This window comes from Capsicum annuum, chromosome 11 (genome assembly GCF_002878395.1).
Source record: "Capsicum annuum cultivar UCD-10X-F1 chromosome 11, UCD10Xv1.1, whole genome shotgun sequence".
Taxonomy (NCBI): domain Eukaryota; kingdom Viridiplantae; phylum Streptophyta; class Magnoliopsida; order Solanales; family Solanaceae; genus Capsicum; species Capsicum annuum.
This window is the reverse complement of record NC_061121.1, coordinates 235539910-235554215: the sequence shown is the minus strand read 5'-3', so window position 1 is coordinate 235554215 and position 14306 is coordinate 235539910. Positions and strand designations below refer to the sequence as shown.

General features: G+C 35.1%; 1 protein-coding gene across 1 annotated transcript in view; it reads left to right on the top strand.

The window, feature by feature from the left end:
• LOC124889013 (pre-mRNA-processing protein 40A-like) overlaps positions 1 to 14306 on the top strand; it is a 65649-nt gene that overhangs the window by 25481 nt on the left and 25862 nt on the right. The window contains 2 exon segments of the mRNA XM_047400300.1: positions 1860 to 1907; positions 1988 to 2080. Of these exon segments, the coding sequence (XP_047256256.1) occupies positions 1860 to 1907; positions 1988 to 2080 (141 nt within the window).

Here is a 14306-nt window from a genome sequence, read left to right as displayed (position 1 = left end):
ACACTTTTAAAAAAATATTTAAAAACTATATTTAATAGAATGATATGGTAAACCCCCAAATAGTGAACACATAAACTTCTTGCTCAACAAGGATCAAAAGAAAGTTAAAATTAGTGGTTGTGTATAGTCTAATGAATTTCAGCTGTAAATTTCAATATATAACAAGATATTATTTTCACAATTAGTATCATTTGTCATTCAAAATATGAAATTCATTTAGAATCTCATAATGTATTGTCAACCAGATGAAGACATATGACTGAATGTGTTACGACTAAAGTTAAATTATCATTAAAATATAAAATGTAACAAATATTTAGATTACATTTATGAAAAACATAAAAATAATTATAATATACATGTATATCAATTCGGTTTGGTTATTTTGTTGGTTGTTTAAGAGTATAACCAAACCAAACTAGTATCGGTTTTTTAATATTCAAATACAAACCAAACCTAACCAAATATAGGTTTTTTTAATCGGTTTGGTTTGGATCGCGGTTTAGTTTGGTTAAAAAACCAAACCGTGAACACCCCTAGTTGGCGGTGGATATAATTAGAATAATGGAAGTGGTAGGTGTGGTAGCGGCTGGCAGTGTAGTTGGTAGTGATGTTGGTTGTGATGGTGGAAGTGGTTGGTGGTGGTGACAGGTGATTGTGGATAGAGTGGTGGTGAATTTTATCCTACACAATAATATCTATAAATGATATTGGTGAATTTTATCCTACACAAGAATATCTATAAATGATATTTAGACTTGGTTCCACATCTGAATGATTAAGACCTACTCATACATATTAAGAGCTAAAATCCTAATTAAAACAAATGCACTTAATGGTTTGAGGTCTGAATAGGTTCGTAAATCCAATAAGTGCAAACAAATGAGACCTAAAAGTGGTTTGTCTGGTCAAGTTTCAACCATGTTTTGTCCATTTGTACCACACCCTAATTTTTATTTCACTCCAGATGATATCGTGCAACTTAAAACCCAATTCAAAATATATTGTGTTGTCAACCATATAAATTGAACTAAATAAACTTAGTGCCAGAATTCGCCTCTGAAGAGGTTGTTGAGATGTAATGAAAGTAAAGTCTTAGAAAAGATTAGCCTCGGAAAAAGTGCCTGAGAGCATCTCTGTTTCTCTAAATAAAGTTGCATCTCCCTCACTATGATTTTTTTTGCCGTAATACACACTTGCGACTAACTAAACGATATATTGTTTCATTCTCTGCCCTTTTTGAAAAGAATTGAACTTGAATGATCAAATGTTATTAGCATTTATCTTCTTTCTTAATGAAAGAGGGAGTTTACCTAGTATCCTAGCATGGTAATGATCCTGTTCGTACTCTTATTCAATGATTGAATTTGGTAATGTTTTCTTGAGTTAGGCTCTTGCGATGGGATGGTGAGAGTTATACAGAAACTCAGATGCTGAAAATCTTTTCTTTTTCCCTTGTAAGATAAAGATGTCAACTTCTATCTTTAAAGTTTGTATTACTGTTTGTGTTCATAAATGATTGTTATTAAGTAAATATAACGAAAGCGTTGTTAACAGAGATGCTATCCCTTTTTATTTATTCACTTTTTTCCTATTATCCGAACAGAGGTGCTTGATTTTTCCTTCAATTTAACCTGATCAGTGCAATTAAGTTTATGTGTCAAGTGTCTTGTGATATTGTAGATGACTTTGAACAAGTGTAGAAATGTTGGAATTCATGAAAGAAATTTCATCCCCATCATCCTGCTTGTAATTTATAGACTTGTGGTAACTCAAATGCATGGACAAGGCTCCATTTGGTATCCTATTTTTGTTACTGATAAGCAGTCTGAATTTCTGTTACTTGTATGTTTCTTCAGTATCTTGATGACAAGTCACAAATTAAAGATGCAGTTAGGATGGCCGAGGTAATCACCACTCTTCATTTTAACCTCTGTTGTGCTTCGGTTAGTACCTAATATTTTGGCTGAGCCATCTCTACTTTTAGATTGGATTGAAATCAACCTGGACGCTTGATGATTTTAAGGTTGCAATCACCAAGTATGTTAGCTCTCCACCAATGTCAGATACCAACTTAAAGGTCTAATTATGGCTAAGCATTGTACACTGTTTCACATCGACCCATGTTGAATTGAATGTTCAGAAAATTGAAGTACCCCATTTACTAAATGGATTTCTATGTATTTGTCCCCTTTTTGTCTTTGGGACAGGTCCTGCATAAGATGAGTGGATTGAGTGCAAAAGCATTAGTAGTACTTCCATGTTATGTTTCACTGGAAGTTGGTCAATTTGTGACTGCTAAATTGGCAACTCGTAGGTAGTCAACTGTGGTTAGTGGCATTTTCCTTTAGTATCAACCATAACCTATCCCACATTAAATTTGGATCTTCTTGTAATGGAGTTAATAGAAGAGTAGTGTGTCGGTTAGCAAGTAAGCCTGAAACCTTCAAGAATAAAGACGAGGACCACATTGACCAAATATTTGTTGTTAGCTTTTGCTTCCAATTCTTTAGTTTCGGTACCATTTTCCTTAGTTCTTATTTCCTGGATGACGGTGTTTAATATTACACCGACCGCACATATCTTAAGTTGCTTAATTCAAAGTAATTTGCCTTGTAGTTTTCTGTTTTTACGGTTAGTGGATAAGAGTTTTACCCTACGAAACTGGTTAACAACATAACTGGATGATATCAACGATCATTTACTATTTTTTTAATAAGGATATTCTTCATATATCATTTGGATTTTGGAGGTTATTTATGGTCATGGCGTATAATCTATGTATGTGGGAAGAGGGAATTGCAAGGGGTATCTTGTCGAAGAATTATGCTTAGAAGGTTGGGTCTCTTAAGGCTTTTAGTTTACTTTCAATAACTCAAAACTTTTGTAAAGCATTTTATCAAAGATTATAATGTGAGGAGTTACTCCAAAAGATGGTAATAATACTCTTACATTATATCCCCCTTGCCTTCCAAACGAAGGAATAAGAGGACATACTTGGATTATACTGAATCTTATTCCATACTTCCTTTCTAAACTTTATGTTCTATGCATTTGGGCTTGCTGGGTCATTGAGTATTGAATGTGCATATTTTATCTGCATAGTTTGTCTTTGATGAGTTACTGGAAAGGGCCAGGGAGAAAGAAGAAAAAGAAACTAAAAAGCGTAAAGGTCTAGCAGATGAGTTCTATGAACTTCTTCATAAATCAAAGGTATAGTAAACAGTTTACGATCTCTCACATTTCAATGGATGGGATCCCATGATATTTCCTTTAAACCATAATCTATTTGTTTGCTGTGGTTGCGGGAAATTACTACATCATCCAAATGGGAGGACGCAAATCCCTCTTCGGAGATAGGAAAGTAGCTTCTTTTACTTTTATTGATCTAGAATTAGTAACATAATTGCAAAGACCATTGGAGATTGATAATTGATATTATTTTCAAGGACCAACTCCTTCAATATTCTAAACTCAGTAATTCATATAGTTCTAGAATGTACCTTAGAATAATAGTTGTGTTGAATGATTTGTTGTTTTATATTCCTCAACATTTAGGTAGGCTATTTCTTTATAGTATTAGCATGAATTACCATTTTGCTAAGTGATTTTTAATGTTGAACTTATCCCTCTAGAAATTGGTTGATGTCAATTATTAGCTGTTCCAACACTGGGCGTTTAATAGCTCTAGCAGTTAGTTTTTAAATTTCTGACATTTATGATTGTTTTAGTTTTTTTTTATTGTTGGCATTTGTGATTGTTTCACGGTTCTGATGTAGTATGCTGCTAGATCTCTAGTTTCAATTTGTCTAGCCTCTTTGGCTATAAAATGAAATGCTCTGGATTTTTACTTTTTTTATTCATAATCTCATGATTCTCATTATGTTGTAACATTGAATGTGAATTTCTTTGCTGTTAATAGTTTACAGAATAATGGGTGATGAGGGCTTGCTGCTTAAAATATTTAACAAATATTTTAATGAACTAAAAGAGAAGGAGTGCAAGAGTCAAGAGGATAAGGTACTTGAATTACTACAAACCCTTAATCTTCTGCTACTTTCGGGTGGGGGTAGTAGATGTGTAGATGTGATTGTGGTTGATATTGTTTTACGGAAATTTTGACTTTTTGAGAGTCACCACTTAATTTTGAAAAGGAATAAGAAACCTTTAGAGAGTTACTGCAAACGATTCAAAATAGAAAAATAATTTTAAGTTAGAGATTCTAGATAAGCGGTTCCTATTAACATTTTGGGAAGGTATTAGGCACCTAAAATGTCTGCTAACTTGTGGTTATCCGGACTATTTGAAAATCGTCTTTTGATTAACTTTGAAAAATTTTATTTTTTGAAAAGAAAAGCGATTTTAGGAATATTTTGTTGTTTATGCAAAACCAGTTTTTTAGCGACTTGACTAAGGATTTTACTAGGTTCGCAAAACACACGTAAAACAAGTAAGCAAATAGAAAAAAGGGAAAGGGGAGAAGTAGTGATTTAGGCTTTTAAGCCCAAACCGTTGACGCTGTCCTAATCTAGTTAGGTTTTTGACCCCTCTTTCACCTGTCTTAATTTTATGTTTTCGAGCCCTTTTCGGCTCGAGTCTCGCCCCACCTATTTTATATTTTCAACTTTGGCTTCGAGGCCCAAATGAATAAATAAATAAGTCACTAACTAAATAAAAATAAAAATAAGTAAATAAATAAATAAATAATGGAAACAATGGATAAATAAATCAATAAAGAAGAAATAACGAGATTTTCAAGTCCCCTTTGCCACTTCAAAGATGGAACTTTAACCCATTCTTCTTTCAATTCCTCGTATCCATATGCCATGAGATGGATTCTAGGATTTTCTTTTGGGCTTAACTCAGAAGGATAGGCCTCATTGGCCTATTTATGAAATGCAAAGAGAGAAAGGACCCATTTGAACTCCAAGGAGGGTGCATGCAAAGAAAGGAATGAAGAAATTAACATACGTCCAAGATTTTAACAATTAATAAGCTATACCATTCCTTCTTCATTCAAATACACTCATACACAGGTAAAAATGCCACAGGAGCAAAAGTCTATAATGTTTGAAGAAAATGTTCATAATCAATTAAAGAAATTTCAACTAACTCGGAAGGATAGGCCTCATTGGCCCATTTATGAAATGCAAAGAGAGAAGGGGCCCATTTGAACTCCAAGGGGGGTGAATGTAAAGAAAGGAATGAAGAAATTAACATACGTTCAAGAGTTTAACAATTAATAAGCTATAGCATTCCTGGTTCATTCAAATACACTCATACACAGGTAAAAATTCCACAGGAGCAAAATTTTATAATGTTTGAAGAAAATGTTCCTAATCAATTAAAGAAATTTCAACTACAGGAGGAAATAAAGCTTCAACAAGAAATTCTTATGGTCTTTAGCAAAATAAAGAAAATAATTTATCACTTTAATGCCACAAAAGGACCCAATTAAGCATGTCACAAAAAAAGAGTTACAACTCCTGGATCATACTACATAAACGATGGATCACAAGAAACGTTCAAATTCCAGAATGCCAAACATAAAAAATTAAAGACTTAATCACTTTATTCAAGGAATACGGTAGTTGAAACTTCAAGAAAAGCATGGCCGAAATCTTAATGCCTTCGTTACCACTGGGTTAACAAACAAATGAGATTCAAACAATACATAAACCTAATTTTAGGTAATTTAATCATGAGACAAGATGCCACAACTTATATGCGAACAAGAAAAGCAAGAAAGGAAAGAAACATTAGCCCATCAAACTTTAATTTGTTCTCATGAGTCAATTACAGCAAATTGAATTAGCCATGAAGAAAACATAATTCAGCCCTATGGTCCACTCTTCTATTTTAAAATAAACTTTAGAATCAAATGAGACTATTGTACATCGAGAATGGCAAGTTGAAGAAAATAACATTCGAGTTCTTATTTATAAAAATTTCCTGCATTTGACCAAAAAAGATACGAGAACAGGCTGCCTAATATCTATTCTTTGAACATTTTTTCGAATTTCAAAAATACGTAAAGAATTTATTCTCCTACTCTATGAACTACAAAGCCACATCGAATATGAGACCAACAAAATTAAAAAGAAAGGTGTATTTACCTCTTTTGGAGAAGTAAAGTAGGATAACGAGCTGACGATAGGATTCCGACAACTGAAAAACTCACAACTGCTTCGACAGTTCAGACGCACCTCCTAAAAATGTATGTTTCTTGGGCGTAAAGAGAATATTTTTTCCCTCTGAGAGCCCCCCTTTCTAACCCCAAATTTTCAACCCAAAAATTTTGAACCCCCTTTTCCTCTAAAATTTCAAACTCCAAAGAGAAAGAAGAGGAGAACCCATAAAGGAAACGAGATGCCAGAGAAAAAAAATTCCAAAATCCCCAAAAAAATCCCTTTTTCTTGCTCTAAGGAGAGATACTTATAGAAGGGGATTGAGGGTTCATTTTTGAAATTCAAAAGATCCAGACCCTAATGAACTGTACCTCTATTTTGATTTTCTTGAACGGAATTCCAAAAAGTGGCCAATAGAAATTGGTGGAAAGGGAATAATCTTCACAATCCAAAGAAAATACTCTACCTATGTACGAATTCGTAAACCTCTAACCGAGAATTTTGGAATTTGAACATTGGATGAGACACCTAAGTGTGTTTCTAGAAGATTCTCAGCATCTTCTCTTATAGATTCACGTGGAACGCACGTGATCATAAAGAGGAAAAATAAAACGGGTTGGATTCGGGTGCTGCGTCCTATTTGAAGTCATCCGCACCTGTGGTTTTGATTTGAGCTTTTCATCCTCTCGGATGCTCTCGACAATGCTTCAACCAAAAAGTGTTAGTGCTAAACATAATACATGAAAGAGGCATGCTGTTTTTTACCATATCTCCACGTGAGTTGTGGCCTGAAAAGCGGAGTGATCTCTTCGTGTACCTGTTTGGAATAAAATAACCGGCAATACCAAACACAACAACCCTCTTGGTTGTTGTATAATTATGATATTTGTCGGTTGAAAATATCTTCAAAGTGGGTGGCCCTTTTGGACACCGGCAATACTTTATGCAGAACGGTCTCTACAACCATGTAATCTTATGCTAGTGTGGCAATCCTTTAGGTACCTATATCATTTCCTGCATGTGGAATGATAACCTCTCCGGTTATAGCCAATGATCGATTTATTAATTTCCTTTATATTATCAATCTTTAGATAATCTTACGCATTATTTGATGTTGGATACGAGGCGACTTATAGATATCCTTTTGAATTCTACCTTTTAGGTAATCCTGTACATTATCCGACTTTGAATAAGAGATTGCTTACATATATCCCTCCAATCGCTAGCTTTTAGGTATTCCTGCATATCATCCGACCTTGGATATAATATGACTTATATATAATCCCTTAAATTTTTAGTCTTTGGGTAATCCTTCACATAATCGATCTTGGATATGACACGGCTTATAGAGAACCCTTGGATGTATCAATTTGATAATCTTGCATATTCTCCGATAAGGATTTAGTTGTGACTTATGGATAACCTTTAAACTATCCATTTTTGGGCGATCTTGCACACTATCTGGTTAGGATGTTGTTGTGGCTTACGGATGACCTACCGGCTATCAACTCATAGGTGATCTTGTACACTATCCTATTTCAAATAATATGACTTATAGATGACCCTCAAATTGTCAATTTCTAGGAAATCTTATATATCATTCATCCTTAGATAGCGACTTAAAGGCATCCCTTCAAATTGTGTGCTCTCGATGCATTCAGATGCTGATTTAAAAAATGATAAGATATCCTCGATGCCAGCGTTTATGTCTTGCGTGTCAATAGATATAAAATAATAATGATATCCTCGACGCTAGCATTGTGTCGTGTGTGTCAACAGATATATTGAATGCTGATGATATCCTCGATGCCACCATTGTGTCTTGCATGTCAACAAATATATTGAATGCTGATGATATCCTCGACACCGGTATTGCGTCTTGCGCGTCAACAGATATTGCATGATAATGATATCCTCGACGCCAGCGTTATGTCTTGCATGTCAACAGATAATCCATTATGATGATATCCTCAATGCCAGCATTGTGTCTTGCATGTCAATAGTTATATAATGATGATGATATCCTTGATGCTAGCGTTGTGTGTATTACATCAATAGATATTGCATGATGATGATATCCTCGACGCCAGTATTGTGTCTTATATGTTAACAGATATATTGAATGCTGATGATATCCTCGATGCCAGCATTGTATCTAGTGCGTCAATAGATATTAAATGATGATGATATCCTCGACGCCAGCATTGTGTCTTGCGTGTCAACAGATATATTGAATGCTGATGATATCCTCGACGCTAGTGTTGTGTCTAGTGCATCAATAGATATGGAATGATGATGACATCCTCGATGCTAGCGTTGTGTCTTAGGTGTCAATGGACATATTGAATGCTAATAATATCCTTGATGCCAGCGTTATGTCTAGCGCGTCAACAAATAATAAATGACGATGATATGCAATGGCCCTCTTGGCAATGACATGCAATGGTTCTTTTGATAAATTAAAAATAGTTTCTCCTGAAATCATTTGTCAGGGTCTTGCTTTCTGCATGTACCTGTACTCAAGGTAGACGATTAGTAGACGCAAAGTCGCTTTTGCTAGCGACTATTATTTTTTAGAAAAATTCTAAATACAATATTTGTAAAGAAGACAAGACACTTTTGTTTGTCCTCCCTTATCTCAAGAAATGAGATGGACAATTTGAAAGGTCGTCAATAAATGGGTGTTGAGCCAGTTTTTGGGCTACCAAAAGTACCGTTATTAAGACTTATATGCTCTGTCATGGCTCCCGACTTGCTTGGGGATTTTTCAAAAGAAACGCTCATTTTGTGTATCAATCCCTGCATCCACAAAAACACTTTAACTTATGCTACCATTTGGGTGGAAATACAGTTCCAACATTCTGCTATACATCGTCCACATCTGTATCAAGATTTTTGGGAGGGACTAGATGCACTTAATACCATAAGCTGGAAAGTACGATTCCATCAGTATCAATGTTTACATCAGAATCAACATATATTGAAGCACCAACAGACTCCTCTCGAGTCTTTGCACAATTTTTTTCTTATATGACACAATCGGAAAAGACTATATCATGTAGATTCTAAACTTTTTGCACTTGAATCACCCCAATAATGGGACATGTTTGAGAATATCAGAGTAATAAAGAAAGAATTTGGGATGACTTTAGCTTCATATGGGAGACACCATCGCTCGAATGGCAGTATGAAAGAGGAATATTTTAATTCTATTGCACGAACTGGAACATGAAGAAAGAGAGACATTCCTAAATGCCTAGTAGCCTCCTGCTTATAAGTGTGGTGCGCTATACACCTACAAACAAGACTCTACTCGACGTGATTTTACAGATACACTGGGACCATGAACCATTCTCTTATACCAAGTTTGTCACTACCCAAACCAAGGCCCTGGTCGTGATGAGCATTCCAAACCATGAAGGCCCAAAACACCCTTATTTGTCTGATAATCATGCACATAACTCATATGATAAAATAGCTATGGAATATAAATAATATTATGAAAACATGGGAAAGAATCATATGAAATCAATAACGAGGAAGAGATCTACTGGTTACTGGACCCCTAAACTATGCCTCCAAACTTGGGAGGGAAGGGGGTCAATACAAAAGTACTAGTATGCAGAGAAACTAAAAACAAAATATAATATTTTTTTCCAAATATAGGTGAGAGCCATTATAAAGCAGTTCCATATCAAATCCTTTGAAAACACATGGGCATAATGTAATAGTTTTCAACAACAATGTAATGCAGTTGAGCTAGGTGGAATACCCTACATATCACATTTACACCAACTGTCGGTTATGACGGTACCCTACAGAATACTCTAATCTCGGCGGAAACCAAGATTTGACAATTGGTGTAAATGTTATATGTAGGGTATTCCACCTAGCTCAGCTGCATTACATTATTGTTGAAAACTATTACATTATGCCCATGTTTTTTCAAATAATTTGATATGGAACTGCTTTATAATGGTTCTCACCTATATTTGGAAAAAAATATTATATTTTGTTTTTAGTTTCTCTGCGTACTAGTACTTTTTTATTGATACCCTTCCCTCCCAGGTTTGGAGGCATAGTTTAGGGGTCCAGATAACCAGTAGATCTCTTCCGACAGATTTGCAAAATCAAGTGGTGAGCCTTTTATATTTCAGAAGGCTTGATGTCTGTCAGTTCATTTATCATTTAGTAGTTTTGGGTCTACTGGGGGCTTTGTTCCAGTTTTCAGACAGTAATTTATTTCAGTCATGTATTAGAGATTTCGCAGACGGTTGTTCAGATGTCGATATAAGTTGTGGGACATTATTTCCCCTTTGTTGATTTCATTTGATTTATGACCATGATTTTAGTAATAATGTGTATCTTCTGCATATCTTATTATCATATGAATTATGTGCATTATTACCAGATAGATAGGGGTGTTATGGGCCTTCATGGTTTGGAATGCTCGTCACAGTCAGGACCCCGGTTTGGGTCATGAAAAACTTAGTATCAAAGCGCGGTTCATAGTCCCAGGGTTTTTGTAAAATCACATCGGGTAGTGTCTTGTTTATGGGTGTGTAGTGCGCCACACTTGTAAGCAGGAAGCTACTAGGTGTTTAGGAATGTCTCTCTTTCTTTATGTTCTAGTTCGTGCAATAGAGTCAAAATGTTCCTCTTTCATACTCTATTTCGTGCTATGGTGTCGCCCATACGAAAGTAAAAAAAAGGTCATCCCAAATTCTTTCCTTACTTTAATTTCCTCGGATGTGTCTCATTATTGAGGTGATTTAAGTGCAGAATTTTAGAATCTAAATGGTATGGTCCTTTCTCATTGAACCATATAAGAGTGAAAATTTGTGCAAGGACTTGAGAAGTGTCTGTTAGTTCTTTAATGTGTATTGATTCTGATGTAAACATTAATCCTGATGGAATCATGCTTTTCAGCTTGAGGTATTAATTGCATTTAGTCCCCTTCAAATTTATGTTACAAATGTCTTGCTTAAGGGGGGGAGGATGATGTGTAGTAGAATATTGGAACTGTATTTCCACCCAAATAGTAGTATGCGTTAAAGTGTTGTTGTCCTGACCTATTGGTAGTGAAATTAGACAAAGAAGTTGGTGATATAAAGTCACAAAGTTAGAAGTAAGAGAGAGGGTGACTTTTGTGTAAATGAATATTTTAGTTGAATAACCGATGTTCGAGAATGATTTACCCCCTTTTGGTGATACACTAATGTGGTAACTAGTAGCATGTGTGGATGGTATGGTAGTCCGTAGAGGAAGTCTTTGACTCCGATTTTATTTATACAGAGTAAGATGTGTATTCTTAGTTCATTGGATATTGCGTATTAAATTTCTATCTCATGTAATATTGTCATCAAGGTGTTGTTGAAAAAATAAAGTATAGTAAAGCCCTGTGGGGCTCTTTTGATTCACTAGCATAACTGACTTATCATTCATCTCATTTTCTTGTTCAAAATACAAAATCAAAGTCTAGTGAAGCCGTGTGAAGCCTATTTCGATTCACTAGAAACTTGTTGTCCACCTTTTTGTTCTTGTGTTGGTTTAATATATATATATATATATATATATATGAATCTATTTGCATGAGATTGAGTTGGTAAAGAGGTGATTTGTCATTGTGTGTTAGTTTAGTAGAAGTTAGAGAAGGAGTTGTTAGTTAGGGTGATTTCTTGATTGCTTGAACTGTGAAAATGGCTATATTAGCCAGTAAGTTGTAAGTATAGACTCATGGTTGTTTGTGGAATTTGAAGGTAGTCTAAATGTATGTTTGGGTAAGTATGAGGTGAGAAATCCATATAAGTAGAAAATATTGTATGGGGTTATAATATAAGATTAAGGTTGATCATGTCTATTATGTAACTTTACCCCTTGACCCTCTTTTCGTTGGTAATTGTAAACTAGTACTACTTGTGGGAAGGTATGTAGTGATTTTTGAGGCGTTTGTATAGTATCTCCCAAATTTTATGGACTAACATATTATGTTGCATTTTTCAGTAGTGATAGATGATTGGTACAGAACTATATGCTTGAATTTAATGTAGAATGTGGTGGTAAAAATAGTGGCATGAGATTAATAATGTATGTTTGGTGGGAAAAAATTAGTAGGCTTGATGTGTTACAATAGTACGTGCTAATGAGTTATGATAGGGAAGACCGTAAGGTCAAGATCAATTATTTGTTGTTTGGAAGTTCTAGTGTACTAGTGTTTCTTGATGTCTATTTCATGGTATCCAAGTGAGAATCATGCGTAAGGTTGGGTTGTAAAATCATGTTTAGAACTAGACATTAAGTTTTGAACAATTGATGTCCATGAAGGTGGATGTGATGATTTCTTGGTTAACGATACTAGTTTTATGGAAGTAATCTAATAGGCTTGAATGATATATGCAAGAGCTTAAGTTTATTTGATTCGTAGTGAAGTATGATGTTGCATATATAATGTAGAAGTATGCCCAAGGTGATCTGAGGTTGCGGTATTTTATAAGACTATTTTACGTTTTGTGTGATGAGTGGTACCATTGAGTTGCTAGGTGGAGAAAGACTAGTTAGATGGTATTTGGTATTCTAAATAGCCAAGTTAAGGAGTTTTGATTGATAGTGTTGAGCCTTTTTATATGATCTTGATTCTCATAGTAGAGAGATGTAAGTTTGGAGTCGCGATATTGGTAGGCTATGTCGGAAGTAGTATGATTCATTGAAGGCTTGGTGATATCCATGTTGAGTGATAGGTTCTACGTTTGAGTTTTTGAAGGTTGAACTAATAGAAATAATAGTTAAAGCACTAGAGGGTGTACACTCCGACTATGGGGATACCCATGAAGACTCAAAGTTAGTAAGTATGCAAGTATTATATGATGACTACTAGGTCTATAGAATGATAAAGTGTATCTCAGAAGGTAGTATTAACAGTGGGTTTTCCACTTTTAGGTGTACTCATTCGGGTTAAGTGCCACGATATACGTGTATAGTAGTTTTTCAGACCCCAAAGTGCAGTGAGTGTACTTCAGTTTAGAGTCTAGTGAAGGATCTCCCAAACTTAATATGATGGCTTAAAGCTAAGGGGGAGATGATAGAGAGAATAACAAAGTCAGGCTTTCAGATTCTAGTAGTGATATCAGTATGACGTAGAACATCAGAAGGGAAGAGTGAGGCACAACCCATTCCGGTCTCAATATTTTTCAGTTATCCTAATACCTACTCATACCTCACGTTTTAGTTCGATGATCATAGTTTTGCATTAATAGATGTGCTTCTTTACACCCGAAGAAAAGATACTTACGCCATCAGTAGCTGTTGAACCCAAGCCATAAGGTAAAGATACTTATCATTTTTTCCATTCTTATCTAATGCTGTGATAGGTCATCTATTTCCTATGTCTCTTTATTCTCATTTCAAGCTTTATTTTTATTAGATGAAGAAAAGGGTTTCATGCTACTATGTGGTTTGGCTTCAAAATTCTTACCTTGTCATTCAAATTAATTTAGGGAGTTGCGCATGGATACAAGCTTTCCACATTGATTGGAAAATTAACTAAGTATGATTGAAAAGTAGCTATATTCTAATTTCATCTATTCTTTCTTGCATGGATATTGGTTGAGAAGCCTCTTATACCTCCTCTGGCTGGTCCTACTCCTGGTGCTATTCCATCCATGTCACTGCATGTAAATTTATGGTGGCTTGGGGAGGGATAAATGACTTTTAAATGTAGAGACATTATGATAACTATTTTCCCCACAACTTTAGCAGTTCCAGCCTATGCTTCCAGCCCAGCAGGCACAACCTTATGGTTCCGGGTCATCTCAACAATTTCTGCCACTTGGACATGCAAATGTTGCGATGTCTCAACCTTCTCAAATCCAATTTCCTCAACCTATGCAATAGGTTACTGGTAGACCTGTAGTAGGAATGCATAGTATGCCTCAGGTACCACCTATTCCCCATGATTTTTAGCGAAATCTTCCGATGTCAAATAACCACATGCCTGGTTCTGGTGGCCCAAATTTACCTCTTTTTTCTTCATATAATGTAAGGCCTTGGGAAGATCTTTTGTGGTTATTGTCAATCAATTTCCGATGTTCCATTCATATATTGATGAAATACATTTTGTTATCATCTTTAACAACAGGTAAATGCAGATTCTTCTGGCTCCCAGTATCAGACACAGATAAA